The 14240-nt window shown below is 44.3% G+C and overlaps 1 protein-coding gene across 2 annotated transcripts in view; it reads left to right on the top strand.

Annotated features, from left to right (window-relative positions):
• Ptpn13 (protein tyrosine phosphatase non-receptor type 13) overlaps positions 1 to 14240 on the top strand; it is a 160376-nt gene that overhangs the window by 70062 nt on the left and 76074 nt on the right. For both annotated transcript variants that reach the window (XM_055594551.1, XM_055594550.1), the window contains exons 8-9: positions 13184 to 13279; positions 13798 to 13885. In XM_055594551.1, the coding sequence (XP_055450526.1) occupies positions 13184 to 13279; positions 13798 to 13885 (184 nt within the window). The remainder of the gene's footprint in view (positions 1 to 13183; positions 13280 to 13797; positions 13886 to 14240) is intronic.

The raw sequence follows: 14240 nt of genomic DNA, 5'->3' as shown, positions 1-14240 counted from the left end.
TCCTGGTCCTGAGAAGCAGCAGGTCACATCAAGGCCACCAGCTTGGTGCAGGGTGGGCTCCAAGCCACACAGTCCCTAAGACAGGCAGCAGAGAACAGGCATAGTTGGTGTGAAATTAGGTCTGGGATCTGCGTTCCCCAGATGGCAGTTTTAGGTTGTACAGACTTAAAGTCACTCGAGTCCTCCACGTCTGTGTTGCATGATCTTCCTGGGTCTGATTTTGCCACCTGTAAAATGAACCTAGCAAAGATAGACTGATTAGATAAATGACCGAGCTGATTAAACAAGTCACTCACCGCATTTTTAATCTGAAGAGCATAAAATCAACCTCATACGGTACATAGCGAGGTCTTTGCGGTGTCAGTTTGGCCAGCCTGGCTCAGAGATGTGCTTGCCTCTGTCTCACCAGTGCTGGTACTAAAGGTGTGAACCACCATACCCAGCACATGCTAAATTCCTACCATTCTCTGTTAAAGCCATTTCTAAAACACCCGAGTCACGCATGAAGAAGATCAGTACATTGAACTGAATAAAGTTATGTTTGAGACATACAGAGAGTGGCTATTTACAAACCATGGAAGGACACGCAACACACAGACATGCCTGCCCCGGAACTCTTTTGTAGACAAAGCTGGCCAAGTCCTCGAATGTAAAAACGCTTCCCTCTTTCCTAATCATCTCCTTTGTCCTCTGTCAGAGCCGCCAGAGAAGACCTTTTTGATGCTGTTTAGAGTCAGGGGTGACATAACTAAAGGCATCGCCATCTTCTGTGTGTACAGAGGGGTGCTCATTCATGTGTGTGCAGGTGTGTGTGCCTGCGTGTGTATCTGGAGGCCAGAGATCAGCCTTGGGTGTTCTCCCTCAGGAGATTTGTTTTTGTTGTGTGTGTCTGCGGGGAGTGTGGGCATTGTGAGTGTGAATGCTGTCCTCTTAGAGGACGTCAGGTCCCCGCAGCTGGGAGCCATCACACACAGGCATGGAGCCCAACTCGCATCCTTGAAGTTTGTGCCCATAGCTGCTGTGTCGCCTCTCCAGCCACCACCTCGCGTTTTCTGAGACAGGGCTTCCCACCTCACCCGGCCCGACGTCTGCCCCCCAGTGCTGGGATTACAAGCCTCGTCACCACAGAGATCAGCTGCAGGTCCTTGTGTGTGCACAGAAGCAACTAACCATGAGCTGCCTATGTGCCCCAAGCCCAGAGCTGTTGTTCTGGTAGTCAGTGCATGGACTGCCTTCTTTCTACTAAAGGATTGGTCCTGTTGCTCATGCTAGCAAATGTGCTGTGCTTGTGAAAGGCTCACTGGAGTGTTTCCTTCAACTCAGGAATTACAAATTAGTAAAGACTCTAGAGTTAGGGAGGAAATAATGGGTATTTAATTATAATGTGAGCGTGAGCTTGTATGCAATATGCATCTTATAAAGTGTTAGCCAATTTTATAAGGTAATTCAGTATGTTCTTTACCTGTTTGTGTGTTTGCTGTGTGTCTGCACACCTTGGGTGTGTCTGTTGCCTGTAGAGGCCAGAAGAGGGCAGCAGATCTCCTGGAGCTGGAGCTGCTGTGTGGGTGCTGGGAACCAGACCCTGGTCCACCACAGGAGCAGCCAGTGCCCTCACCTGCTAAGCCCGGTGTTCAGCTCTGTGCTATGTACTCCTGATCTGAGATGGGGGGAAATAAAATTTAGGTTTATTTTAGCTTTTAGAATTCTGACAGCAGAGAGCAGACACCTTTTGTAGCTTAAGAGAAGGGATTCTGGGGTCATGTCATTCCCCCAGCAGCTCACGTATGAATGGTGATTCAGCCTGAACGTCTTATGACTGTGTGTGCTTACGCTTTTAATCCCAGCATTTAGGAGGCAGAGGATGGCAGATCGCTGTGAGTTTCAGGCCAGCCAGGGCTACATAGTGTTATCATCAATAATGATAATAACAGATAATAAATAATAATAAAACTATGGAGCTGAAGTGGCTCAGTGGGTAAGAGCATTTGCTCTGTGGACAAAGGACCCGAATTTGCAGCAACTGTGTAAGCCGGGTGTGGCTCTGCGCTCCTGTAACCTCATTGCTGGGGTACGGAGTCGTCAGGTGCCGGGAGCATGCAGCCAGCCTAGTGGAAACAGCAAGCTGCTAGTGTTGTCAGAGGCTCAGGAGGAAGGGTGAAGAGCAACAGTAGAAGGACTCACTGGCTTCCGACCTGCACACGCACACATACTGGCACACACACTCGTGTGCCTACCTGCATGCGCACGCACAACGCACACACTCGGAAGAAAGAGAAGTAAGATGCCGTCTCCTGCTCTTTATTTCTTCTTACCTATGCTCGCACACATGGGGCCACACACACTTGCGTACCTACCCATGCTCACACACAAGCACACACATTTGTGTACCTACACATGCAAACACACCGCACACACACCACTCGTGTGGAAGAAAAGCAAATAAAGTGCTGCCTCTGATTGTGATGCGCTGGCTTGAGAAGATTGCCTTAATATTTTGAAAGTTAATATTAGTATACATTAGTAAAATTGATTTTTTTAATATATTTGAACCTTGGTTTGAGAGTTAAAGAGACCAAATCACAGTGAAATGAAAATCCTTAAACTGTACTGTGATTGTCAGTTTCATGTATTTTGTTTGAGCAAGTGACTTTTAATTTGACTGCCTGTAACAAAATACGTGTGATCCGGTTATCTCTTGATGTGGTGGTCGACACGCATGAATAGAATGCAATTTGTGTTACTAGGGAATGTACACAAACAGGAAAGCCTTCTTTTAAAGACACAGCATGCTTCGAGTTGGTTCATAACCAGACATTTCTATTCTGAACCTTTCTGCTGTGAATATTCCAAAAGCATTTGCTGCCACTGAGAACCTGTCCCTCTTCTTCCAGAAGATAGTTTAACACCCAGTAAACAAAACCCGAGAAGAGGGCTTTGTTGTGCAAATACTTACTTTTATTATTATATTCGGAACTAGCAATAACTTAACGCTTTCTCCCTACACTCTTTGTGGGAACGTTTGAGGGATGGAATTCAAAAGCAAGAATTCTCACTCGTTTTTTTTAGTTTAGGGACTGCCTCTGCAGATGAGGTAAGTTACACAAGCTGTGCAAACAGAAGTGCAGCAAATGTTTTAACTAGATCACAAAGAAAGAAGAGAACAGAAAATAAATCCTATATTTGTCTCACTGAATTCTCATGAAAATAGGGTCTTTGTGGGTGATAACCAGGCAGAAAGTGTGTGTCAATAATGTACACAGTGTAACTATGTATTTTCATATTTTAGGCATTTTAAAATACTCCGTACAGTCTTTTGTGATCTTGAACCTGACTAGCAGATTTCAGTAATTCTAGGGTTGGGCAGTGTCTTAGAGCACATCTTTAACCAAACACTGTCTTGGGCTTTAGTGTCGTAGTCAGTATTCTACAACTGTCTGATGATTGAATTTCTGTCAGAGGATAGTTATTTCCATCATGGTTTTCACAGTTCCGGCTAAAGATTTTCTATTGTGCCATCACTTTAAAAAAAAAAAAAAAAAGGTGCCATGTGTGGGAATGTTGTAGCTCGGTGGCAACCATAAGTTTGATAAAATGTTCTTTTGGGTGTGCACGGAGGCTCACTGACCCGACAGTGAACACAGCATTCTCCTTCAACCCCAGCGTCTCTCTGGTACGGACAGGCCTTCTTAAAAGGGTCTAACCTCAGTCAGCTCCGAAGCACCTCAGGTGGAGCTGGCCTCCCAGCTGCCCAGGAGACCTGGAAGACATGAGCCTGCACCTGGAAAGAACCTGGGTACAGTTGACTCTAAGCTCATTGCCCAAGGCTCATAAAAAGGAACTGATCTGACTAAAGGGATGCATGATCCACTTTTTACAATCAGCACGTGCTTCGAACCCGGCCTCTTGAGACCTGCCGTAGGAATCTTACACTGGTCATCCAGATACCAGAAAAAGACCAGATACACTGTTGGAGTTGTTACTGCCTGGGAACAGACATTGAACTCATCACCCACGAAGCCCCAGTCTCTCCAAAGCTGTATAACTTTTAATATAATAAAAGAGGGTACACTGGGAGGGAAAGGCTGGGGAGGAGACTGTGGGGTTTTCTGCCAGCTACCCTCCTGTGATGGGGTGAAGACCCCGTGCCGCCTTCCTCTACTCTCCTGGGTATCCCAGTGAGGTGCTACCATGGGAGGACCATTAGGGGCCAACGCTGCAGCCGACGTGATGAGGAAAGGCCTGTCGACAGCAAGGGCTGACCCTGGGAACTCCAGCTTCTCGGGAACAGTGAGAAAGTTAGAGTCAACAAAGATCCTATGAAGTTATAATCACAGCTTAATAACTACAAGTTATTACTGTACTGTTAGGCTGACACTGAAGCTTTCAGAAAGCTCTCCACAGGAAGCCAGGCATGAGGCACAGGTTTCTGGGATAAGAACCAACTGCAGAAGTTGATGGCATTTTCTTTATGCTTAATTTCACTTTTTACAAGGGGTTGCTGGAGAGATGGCTCAGTTCTTGCTGCTCCTCCAGAGGAGCCAGGTTCATTTCCAAGCACCCACTTGCTGACATACAGTGTGGGCCGGGGGATCTGACACCACCTTTTAGGCTTAGTGGATATGCCAGCATATGCTGCTGATTCCCACACAGGTAAAACCTACACAAATGGGATTTTTAAAAGATTTGTTTATTTTAAGTTTGAGTGTTTTGCCAGCACGTGTGTCTGTGTCCCACATGTGTGCAGTGCCTGCCGAGGCCAGAGAAGGTCAGTTGATCTCCTGAGCTGTAAGCCATCACTCGGGTGCTGGGAACCCAGTCCCAGTCCTCTGCCAGAGCGCCCCGCGCTCTTCACTGAGCTGTCTCTCCACCCCCTAGTGTCACATTTCCACTTCAGCGCAGGCTTCTCCTAGGCTGTTCTCGCTGCTTTCTTCCTCAGTGCTGGCATTTCTCATTTCCACTCACTCAGCTGCGTCCTAACGGCTGTGAGATTGTCTGGCCATCACTAGGACTCTCTGACAGATGTCTGTGCTGCATTTCTTCACAAGGAGAGATGGCCGTGGAAGCAGGACTGAGGCCCCGTGAGCCGTCCCCTGCGCCCTGCTGGGTGCTGGTATCACAGTCTTCCACAGTCAGAGCTACTCTGCATTTTGTATACAACATAAAGTAGGAAGAACACATGAAGCAATTTTCTACAGAAATGGCAGTTAAATATTATTTATTTACTGAACTATGACATCAGTCTACCTCAAAATTTAATATTGTGCTCTTCTTTAGAGTACTGTGAACTCTGGTCCTGGCCCAATTTTGTTGTCCTTGACAGCCTTATGGATAGGGCTAGCAATCTGTTAGACAGCTGGAATACATGAATACTTCATAATTTTGAAGTTGCAACATTTCATTTGAGAAGGTTTAGTTTTCAGTTTTTAACTTTCTAGTTACATTTAAGAAAAGCAAATGGTATAGGCCTCAGGAGGAGAATTACCATTTACCTAACAGGTTCTTGTTCAGATCAAAATGCTACTTATGAACTATTTTAGTTTTTGTTTCTTTACTTTATTTTCAAGTAGGGAAAAAAGAGAGAGAGAATAAAAAATATGGCCAGCTTGTTATCTTCAGTCATTCCCTGAGCTGCAATAGTAATTTTAAGCTGCTGTTGCACTGGTATTCATTCCACGGAAGTAAACACCAATAAGCAGGAATGTTGCAGCGTGAACAGGTAGCCCACGGGTCCTCGACACTAATGACTGCATTGCTGTGGCCCCAAGAGCACAGGCGCCTGGCGTGTGTTTGAAGCATGCTATTGTGGATGAATCTACTTGTTGGCTAGAAAGAACCAAGGCCGCGGTGCCTCCAGGGACTGGCGTCATGGGGTACTGTGTCTGCACACTCCACCCTTGGAGCCACACGAAGCTCGTCTGTAGCTGCTGTGCGCCCCATGCAGCTGAGGAGCTGGTTTGTCTCGCCGGTACAGCCACATCAGCCAGCGGCCACCGCAGCAGTCAGTGCGTGGTAGAGGGCCGCCACGGGAAGTCAGGCTAGTGTGACTGCATCACTGCCTGGGAGACTGGCATTTGTGATGAGGGGGAGCAGCAAGTCAGTCTTGGGTATACGTCAGGATACAGCTGACAACAGCTAGTTCTCTTAATTCATCAAATGGAAAAATTACCTTCAAACAATAAGCATTAAAAGTGTAAACTTTCTTGTATCTATATTCCTAGTAACAAAATGTTAGTTTTGTGGCCACAAAACATAAACCTAGCCATAGAGCCCTTCACTTAGAGATTCCTTTCATCTCTACACACCTCCCGAGATGCACAGACTGACAGGTAGATCACGAGTGCATTCGTGAGTGCGTGCATGTGTGTTTGAGCTCTATATATATATTACAAATGAGTGTCACTAGCAACATGTTTCATCCCCCTGTTTAAGGCCCAGCGATGTTTTTGTTTCATTGATTGGGTAGTTTTATTCTGATTTGGCTTTTTGAGACAGAGCCAGCCTATAACTTACTGTACAATTTACATGATCTCAGCACCACACCCAGCCGAGACCCAGCTGTTTTAATCGGGAAACTGATTCACTTTTTTCCAAGCCCTTTCTGTCTCTATACTTTGTCCTTTACACAAACCCGAATCATCCTGCCATTCGCCCTGCACTCGTGCCCTGTCACAGGCATGGGCTGGCGTTCTTGGCTCCCCAGGCTGTCCCTGGCTCACTCCGGGTCTCATCCTCTAGGCTCTGCCATCCTTCTCACACTCCCTGCCTCTTCTCCTTGTCCTTTCTCTTTCCATACCTCCCTTCTACAGCTCCGTGCGTGCAGAGAGGGAAATGAATGCGTCTATTCTTACACATTTATATGTAAATAAGTCATGTATGAAGAACTTCCCATCCATTTATATGTACAATACGAGAAACTGCTATCCATCCACCTAACAACTAACCCGTGTGAGGCCGTTTATGTCCTTCATCCTGTCAAATGTTTCAGGCATTGCCTGGTTCAGAAACACTTCTCTCTTACCCCCCCAGTTCAGGATGGTGACTTATGTTTGTTTAAGTGAAATTACCTATTTTTAAGGGGTTGTTTCTCTTCCTGTAAGCCTCAGACATTTATTCGAATTCCCAGCTGTCTCCCCAGCTGTCTCCCCAGCACATACCATTATTGCTGACATTCACCAGGTAGGACACACATGCTTGTTAATAGAGTTCACATATCGCCGTGTGACTGTTCAAGAACTCTAATGTAGTCGATGATGCTACTTTGAAGATGGGATTTAGTAAAATTTTCTGGTCTATAATGGAAATAGTGAGAATTCTCTTTTTGTCACACACTGTAAGACTCAAGTCACGTACTCCGACTTTGAATACCTTAGAAGGTCCAGTGAGGTAAGAACAAAACATCCCGGATGACGCTTGATGAGTACTGGGAGTCACCACATAAGCCGTGGCCCAGATGAGCCTCCACGTTGCTCCTGGGGGAACCGGAGGCCGTCTTTCCTCACGCCTACTTCTGCATCAGTGTGTACATTCGGAGTGGTTTAGGTCACTGCTTCTCCGTGTTCCCTCTTCACTTGCATGTAGCTGTACATTCAAACTTTCTCACCCAGGTAAATTTTATATTTCTCATGATCATCTCTCAGGGCTGTGAGACCATACTCTGCTGATCAGAGCACAGCGTGATGCATGATGTCTGGGGGTTATGCCTCTGAAGTAGAGGCACAGGAAGGTTCATCCATATAAACACCCAGCAACACAACTGTGTCTCTCTGCTGTTGGAAAATTGAAGTATTTCATTTATTAGAGTAATTTTCTTACGAGAGGGGGTGCGCTTTAAAATGTTTGATAGTTATGAACTGTAAAAGCAGTCACTGCCGTCACTCTCTCTAACGTGTGTAATTTGAGGCATGTATTGAAGTCAAAGACTGCCGAGCTAAACGTGGTTCCTGTTGCCGGAGTTGACTGGCACCTTCTGAGTGTTACTGGCCTTCCCCTCGTGGTGTGTCGCTTGTGAGCTGCTGTTAGGAATAGTTCATGCTGACTCACATTAACATGATTGACTGAAAGAGCTCTGTGTACACCCAAAATCATGTGCAAATCTTCACACTTGGAATCTGATGCCTAAACTCTTAAACCACAGTGTTCCTGGTCGCATGCCATGATTACAAGCACTTACGTCATTAAGTGTGCTATTGCACTAGTGGAAATTGTGATTCTGGATGGTAAAGAACAAGATGCTGCTGGTTACTTGTCAGTGAAGCTGGTGTGATTGTAGAGTTGGTGTCCATTTTGTTCACAGGATGAAGCTGTTAGGAAAAAGGAAAAAATATTCTTGCTATGCTGAAGTATCATGAGAAACTAAGGCTTTTTGAAAAAGTAGTGTATGTGGTATTACAAAATGTAACTGAGTTCTCGTAGTCATTCTTCTTTATTCTCTGTTTTGTTCCAGTGTTTCTTACTGCACAGATGACTTTGGAGAGGGTATTTGTGTGTGTGTGTGTTTTTGTGTGTACGTACCTGCCTATGGGTGTGTGTCTGTGTCTGTACTGCAAACAGTTTGGTGACTTTGGTCACACCTGTGGGCCCTTCCCATGTGCCTTTCACTCTTACTGTTCTTAACACTGATGGTTTCTAGGACTTTGTCTTCTGTGTCTGAAAACCACACTCATACAGCCAGTCAGAAAAGGAAATTCCCTGAAGAATGAGACAGTCTAGAGCAAATAGACCTTTGTACATCACTTCCTTCATTGTAGATTCCATCTACATATTTAATAGGTGATAAAATTATAAATCAGCAAATGACGTGGAGAGACCCACCAAAGGTGAATACGTTCTTCGGTCGTATGATAAGAGCACGGAGTTCCCCTAGCACACCAGGAACACTGCCGTGGAGTGCTAGAATTAAACACTGAGATATGGACAGAAAACATTGCCAGGTGCAGTGGTGCTCAGCTTGAACCCCAGCAATTGCATTTCTGTGTGTTTAAGGCCAGCTCTGTCTACACAGCAAATCCAGGGACATCCAAGACTACACAGAGAGACCCCGCCTCAAAAATATCTAAGAGAAACAAAGATAAGTATTAGTGGCAGTTGGGTCTTGCAAGGTCAAGGTGTCCGATGGTGCTAGGAAGCTTTACCAAAAAGTCGGTCTTACCGGCCTGCTGCAGACCAGCGCAGAGGAAGAAAACTGCCTCTTCCTGGTCAGTGCTTGCGGAAACGTTTCTGCGTGTAGATCAGCACAGAGCCCAAGCGCACTGTAAGGCGGAGCGTGGGCCTCTCCATACCGTGTAAGACAGCCTTGAGAAAGGACACGTGATTTTACATTTCTGAAATGGTTGATTTAATTATTTAATTTAGAAGGGGAAAGTGCATGCTTACAAAAGCCAAAGCTTTTTACTTTGGTTTTAAGCATGACTAGTTGTTAAATTGTGGCTTAGAACTTTAATCTGATTATCAACTTTTTTTTTTTTTATATATAAGCATGGCTGAGTAGAAAACACTGTGAGAATTTTAATCTAGTTATATCTAGCATGTTGCTGCATGAACAGAACGTGGCTAACAGCAGTTTAATGATGCTCGGAATACAAGAAGCTTATAAAATTAATCCCTTCTATTTCTGTTATTGTAAAGCACCTTTCTAGCCTTAGTAGACAGAGCGTGTCATCTCGTGAATTTCTAGAGAGCCATCCTCCAGCCGAATTCATCACATGGTACTGCTCCCCACCAGGGCGTGGTCCTGAGAACACATCTATTTACAAAGGCTTATCAGTGAGGGTGCATTCACAACTTTTCCAGAGGGATAAACAGAGTTGCCTTTGTCTTGGAGAAGGAACCCTAGCTGAGGAGAAACAACTAGACACAGACTATAAGCTAAAGGAAACACAGATACAAAACACGGCATGGGAAATGGAGTTCTGTGTAGAGTTTTCTTACAGGCACACCCACTTTGCAGAAATAGTTCAGTAAATTCATGTGCCGCTTTGTATAGTGTGAGAAGCTGCCGTTGTGAGACAAACGAGTGCAAGAAACCTCTCTAGGCAGTTGATTGAATAGTTCACAGCTCCTTCCTGCTTTTCTTTGTAAAACAGCATTGACTCTGGGTCTTCTCCTCGGCCTTGCTGGTTTAGCTTTCCAGAACTCACAGTTCAGGGTTTGTGATTTGGTTAGGGTTCCCCAGAAAATTCCATAGAATATTAGCGCAAGAGGTTGGTAACAATAGAACAAAGGTACTTTGGTGCCTTTGAATGAGCAGTTCTTCCTACATAACTCTGCAACTTGGGCACAATTTAATAAGTTATTGAATATATACTGTTATTAGGTGATACTTGTTTTCATTGAAACTACTAGGTTTGTTCCTCCGTGACCCTTTCTAATCACATCATATTCAACCAGAGGATTTAAAATCTTATTTTCCCATGACATTTCTCTGCAATAGAATACAGTTGTTTATGGAAGACTAGGAAATACTTCTCAATTCTGAAACTTTTTCCATTGATTAGAGTATTATTTGACACTCATGTTGACTATCACAAAGCTGGATAGTGTACTCCTCTACCATGTATGTCTTGTTCTTCAGATGAATATTGTCCTGGGAACTTCCTTCCTATTGACTTCATGGCCAGTCATCTGTTTTTCTCTCATTTGTTTAAAGTTGTTTTTTTATTTTTCTCAACAAGACTCCCGCTCTGCCTGGATTCTCCCAACACTTTGCTCCTGGTTCCACAAGCCTGGCTCTTGTGATGCTGTTTAACCACTTCATTATTGATTAACTTCATTTTCTTTTACCATCTCTTGAATACCTAACACAAACAATTCATCGTGTGATGTTCCTGCCCTCGAATTTGCAGACTGCTTGGGAATATAGCTGGTGCTCATTTGTTGGGCATACAGCTGGTGCTCACTGCTTAGTGGCCCACAGTCAGCATCTGTCCCTCTTCACATCGTAGCTTTGCTATGGGCCGGTTTCTCTAAAACCAACAAAGCCACAAAAACAGTTGGGTTAAGCGTCACTGAAAGTCATGCATCCTGGCCCTACGGCCACATGAAGGATTTGCTGTAGGTTTCACTGACCCGCAGCAGCCACAGGAGAATGTCTCTCCTGGCACCTCCACTCCAGCCGTGGTGCTTCCAGCACACAGCTCACTCTTTATTACCAGGACATCTTCTGGCATCAGTGTTTTGAGATTTCCTGTCTGTTATTTCTACCTTTTTCGTTGCCCTCCATTTCTATTGAGAAGAAAGTGTTTGCTCTTTGTGAAGCCTCCCCATTACGTTTTTTCCATCTCCCATTTCCTTCAGCACATTTTCCATCAGTTTTTCTGACTATCATCTGCAACTTCAAAATCGGGCTTTTTGTCAACCTGAAAACATGAACAGACTGTCCACTGGGCCAAAAGGGCTCTCCTCCAAACCGCCAAACTTACGGAAACAGCATGCATGCTTTCTCAGTCCTTGCCAGCAGCCCTCCTCTGACCTTTCTGTTCTGTTTGTGAAATGAAGAGGTTACCTAAAGGTCCCCTTCATGTAGCCCGTGTCTTCATTCATTGACTCAGCGTTCTGTGATTGCTGCACACAGGGCATATGCTGGACTTGAGGGGAAGCTTGACTCGAGGGGAAGCATGGGAAATACCTAGTGATTTAGGGCACGGCGTTAGCTAAGCACGAGGAATTGGAACGTAAGAGAAACAACGTCCAGTTTGCTGCTTAGCTTACTGTTGTGAAGAAAAGCAGACACGTCAAAGGGGAAAGAGGACACCAAGACAAGAGAAACCAAGATATCAGCAGGCACTGCCAAGAAGTGTCTGAGGGTACTTGATGGTCTTCTACCTGAGTTTAGTTTTTAAATTCTGATGCAAATTTTTATGTAATGAGTTTGGGGCTGTGAGCAAAGCTGTGTACTTTCATGTAGATTCTCACAAGTGAAGCCACAGCTTCAAGATATGAAACAAATCGTGGACTAGGGGATGACAGTCTTTGAATAGCTAAGGAGATTGTAAACTGTATTTTGAGTAACTCTAGTTTTAAAGAATTTGAGGTTTTTAAATTAAATGAAATAAGGAGCACCAAATTAAAGAATTTGGGTGCTGTGCCCAGATTTTCCAGTCTGGCAGGCCCACTTTCTGTGCACTGGGTTATATGCAGGGCAATGTGCAGAGAGGAAATTTGAGAGTTGGGTAGTGCTCACACAGGACAAGTGGATGGGACAGATATGGATCAGTAGCGCCTGCCACAGGGACAGTGAGGACGAAGAGAGCATGGGACAGAAGTATTTAGAAAGCAGGATGTGGGCCTCTCAACAGTTAAGAGCACTGGCTGCTCTTCCAGAGGACCCTGGTTCAATTCTGAGCACTCACATAACAGTTTACAAATTGTCTATAACTCCAGTCCCAGGGGATGTAGCACTCTCTTCTGGTCACTGTAGGTACCAAGCACATATATGGCACACACACATACATGCAGGCACAACATCCATACACTTAAACGTTTTTTTAAAAAGAAGGGTTTTAGAGCAGGATTTCAGTTCTACCCTGTGCTTGCATCCTAGGCCTTAGTTCCTTGGAGGGGCTTCTCTCTGAAGAGTCTGTGCAGGAGACTCCTGTCCTTGACTCCTCTCATACTCTGGTAGAGCTGTTTCCTGTCTTGCACTCTGTAGCCGTGTACTTCCACGTTTTAAGTCTCTTGGTTGTGCCCTTGGGTGTTAGTGAGTACCTAACAGGAAACTGTGCGTAGCATCCTAAAGACTGTCATGAATGTTGCGCCGCTAACACTTGTACTGTCCTAAGCTTTGAATGTTTATTCACTTAATTCTCACAGCAAGCTTATGAGATCTGGATGCTTGCTATAACGTCCCCCCTTTGGCTTTATAAAGAAACAAAACGTAAGTTGTGAGTTGCAGGGAACTTGAGCTACTAACTAACATTCAAATCTAGGCAGTCTGTTCTGGAATCCATGCTTGAAGCCCAGTGTGGGAAGCACCTCGGCACTGGGCCATAATGTTCAGAGCACTTCAGCACCGGAGCTTCAGCTCGGCACTGGAGCTCAGTTTTCATTTCTCAGATACAGTCAGTCTAGTAAGTGGCTAATGTAAAGCAATGTATAAAATGTTCTAATCTTCCAAGATTGAGTATGTTCTTTTTAAAATTTGTGTGGCATTGATAATAAACTTCCTAATTTTTAAATATTCTTTTAGAACCAGTCCGAAGATACAAAACTTACCACAGTGATATATTTAGCACCTCCAGTGAAAGCCCCTCTCTTGTTTCCTCGGAGTCAGATTTCAGACAAGGTAAGCGTCCTCTGATGCGAGCAAAGTCTCCTTTTTAAAAGCAACTATTGCAATGTTTAGTAACTGTTTAAACAAAAGTTGTCAAAATACTAAGACTGTAAAACGTTTTCTTTTAAAAGGGTTATATCAAATCATAGAAGTTTCCTAAAACAGTAATAATTATTTCACTTTACAGGGGAAAGGTCACAGTCTTTAAAATTTACCATAACTACCTGGGCAAGGTGGCACACACCTTTAACCCCAGCACTCAGAAAGCAGAGGCAGGCAGATCTCTATGAGTTCAAGGCCAGGCTGGTCTACAGAGCCAGTTCCTGGACAGCCAAGGCTACACAGAGAAACCCCATCTCAAAGAGAAACAAGAAAACAAACAACAAAACCTAACATGACTTAACATCAAAAAATTTTTATACCATGTGGTTGTGATTTGTACAAATTATCTTATGTCTGCTAAATGCAGGTAAGATTGCTTTCATATTTTTATCACTTCTACCACTATTGTATTTTTTATTCACAATTAGTGAGAAGAAGTGAAGCCACCAAGAGGTTTGAATCCAGCAGTTGTCTTCCCGGAGTAGATGAAACCGGTCAGGGCCAGTCACGACCAAGGTATGGCTTTGAAAAGCACTAGTTGGGAGTCACAGGTGGGTGGCTTTGGTTTTGTTTGGTTTGGTTCTTATTAATCTCATTTGGCATTTGACTTTGTAAATTGTCAGTATGAATAGACATATCAATCAAGAGCATAAGGCATGGCATTAAAAATCTGTGGAAACATAGTAAACCTTTGTTCCTAAAATGTAAATAACTGTTGTCTGTGCTTTGAAGGACTGGGGTAGGCTCAAGTGTTCAGTGTGCATTGGTTGAATGACTAATTAGATTACCGCTATGTAAGCTATTATGTAAAAACTTAATTATTGACTGGCTGGCTGGCTTACAGAGCTTCTCTGGCATATTTCAAAGCCGT

Source organism: Psammomys obesus, unplaced genomic scaffold (genome assembly GCF_907164565.1).
Source record: "Psammomys obesus unplaced genomic scaffold, mPsaObe1.curated_primary_1811, whole genome shotgun sequence".
In the NCBI taxonomy this organism is placed as follows: Eukaryota; Metazoa; Chordata; class Mammalia; order Rodentia; family Muridae; genus Psammomys; species Psammomys obesus.
This window is presented reverse-complemented; position numbering and strand designations above follow the sequence as displayed.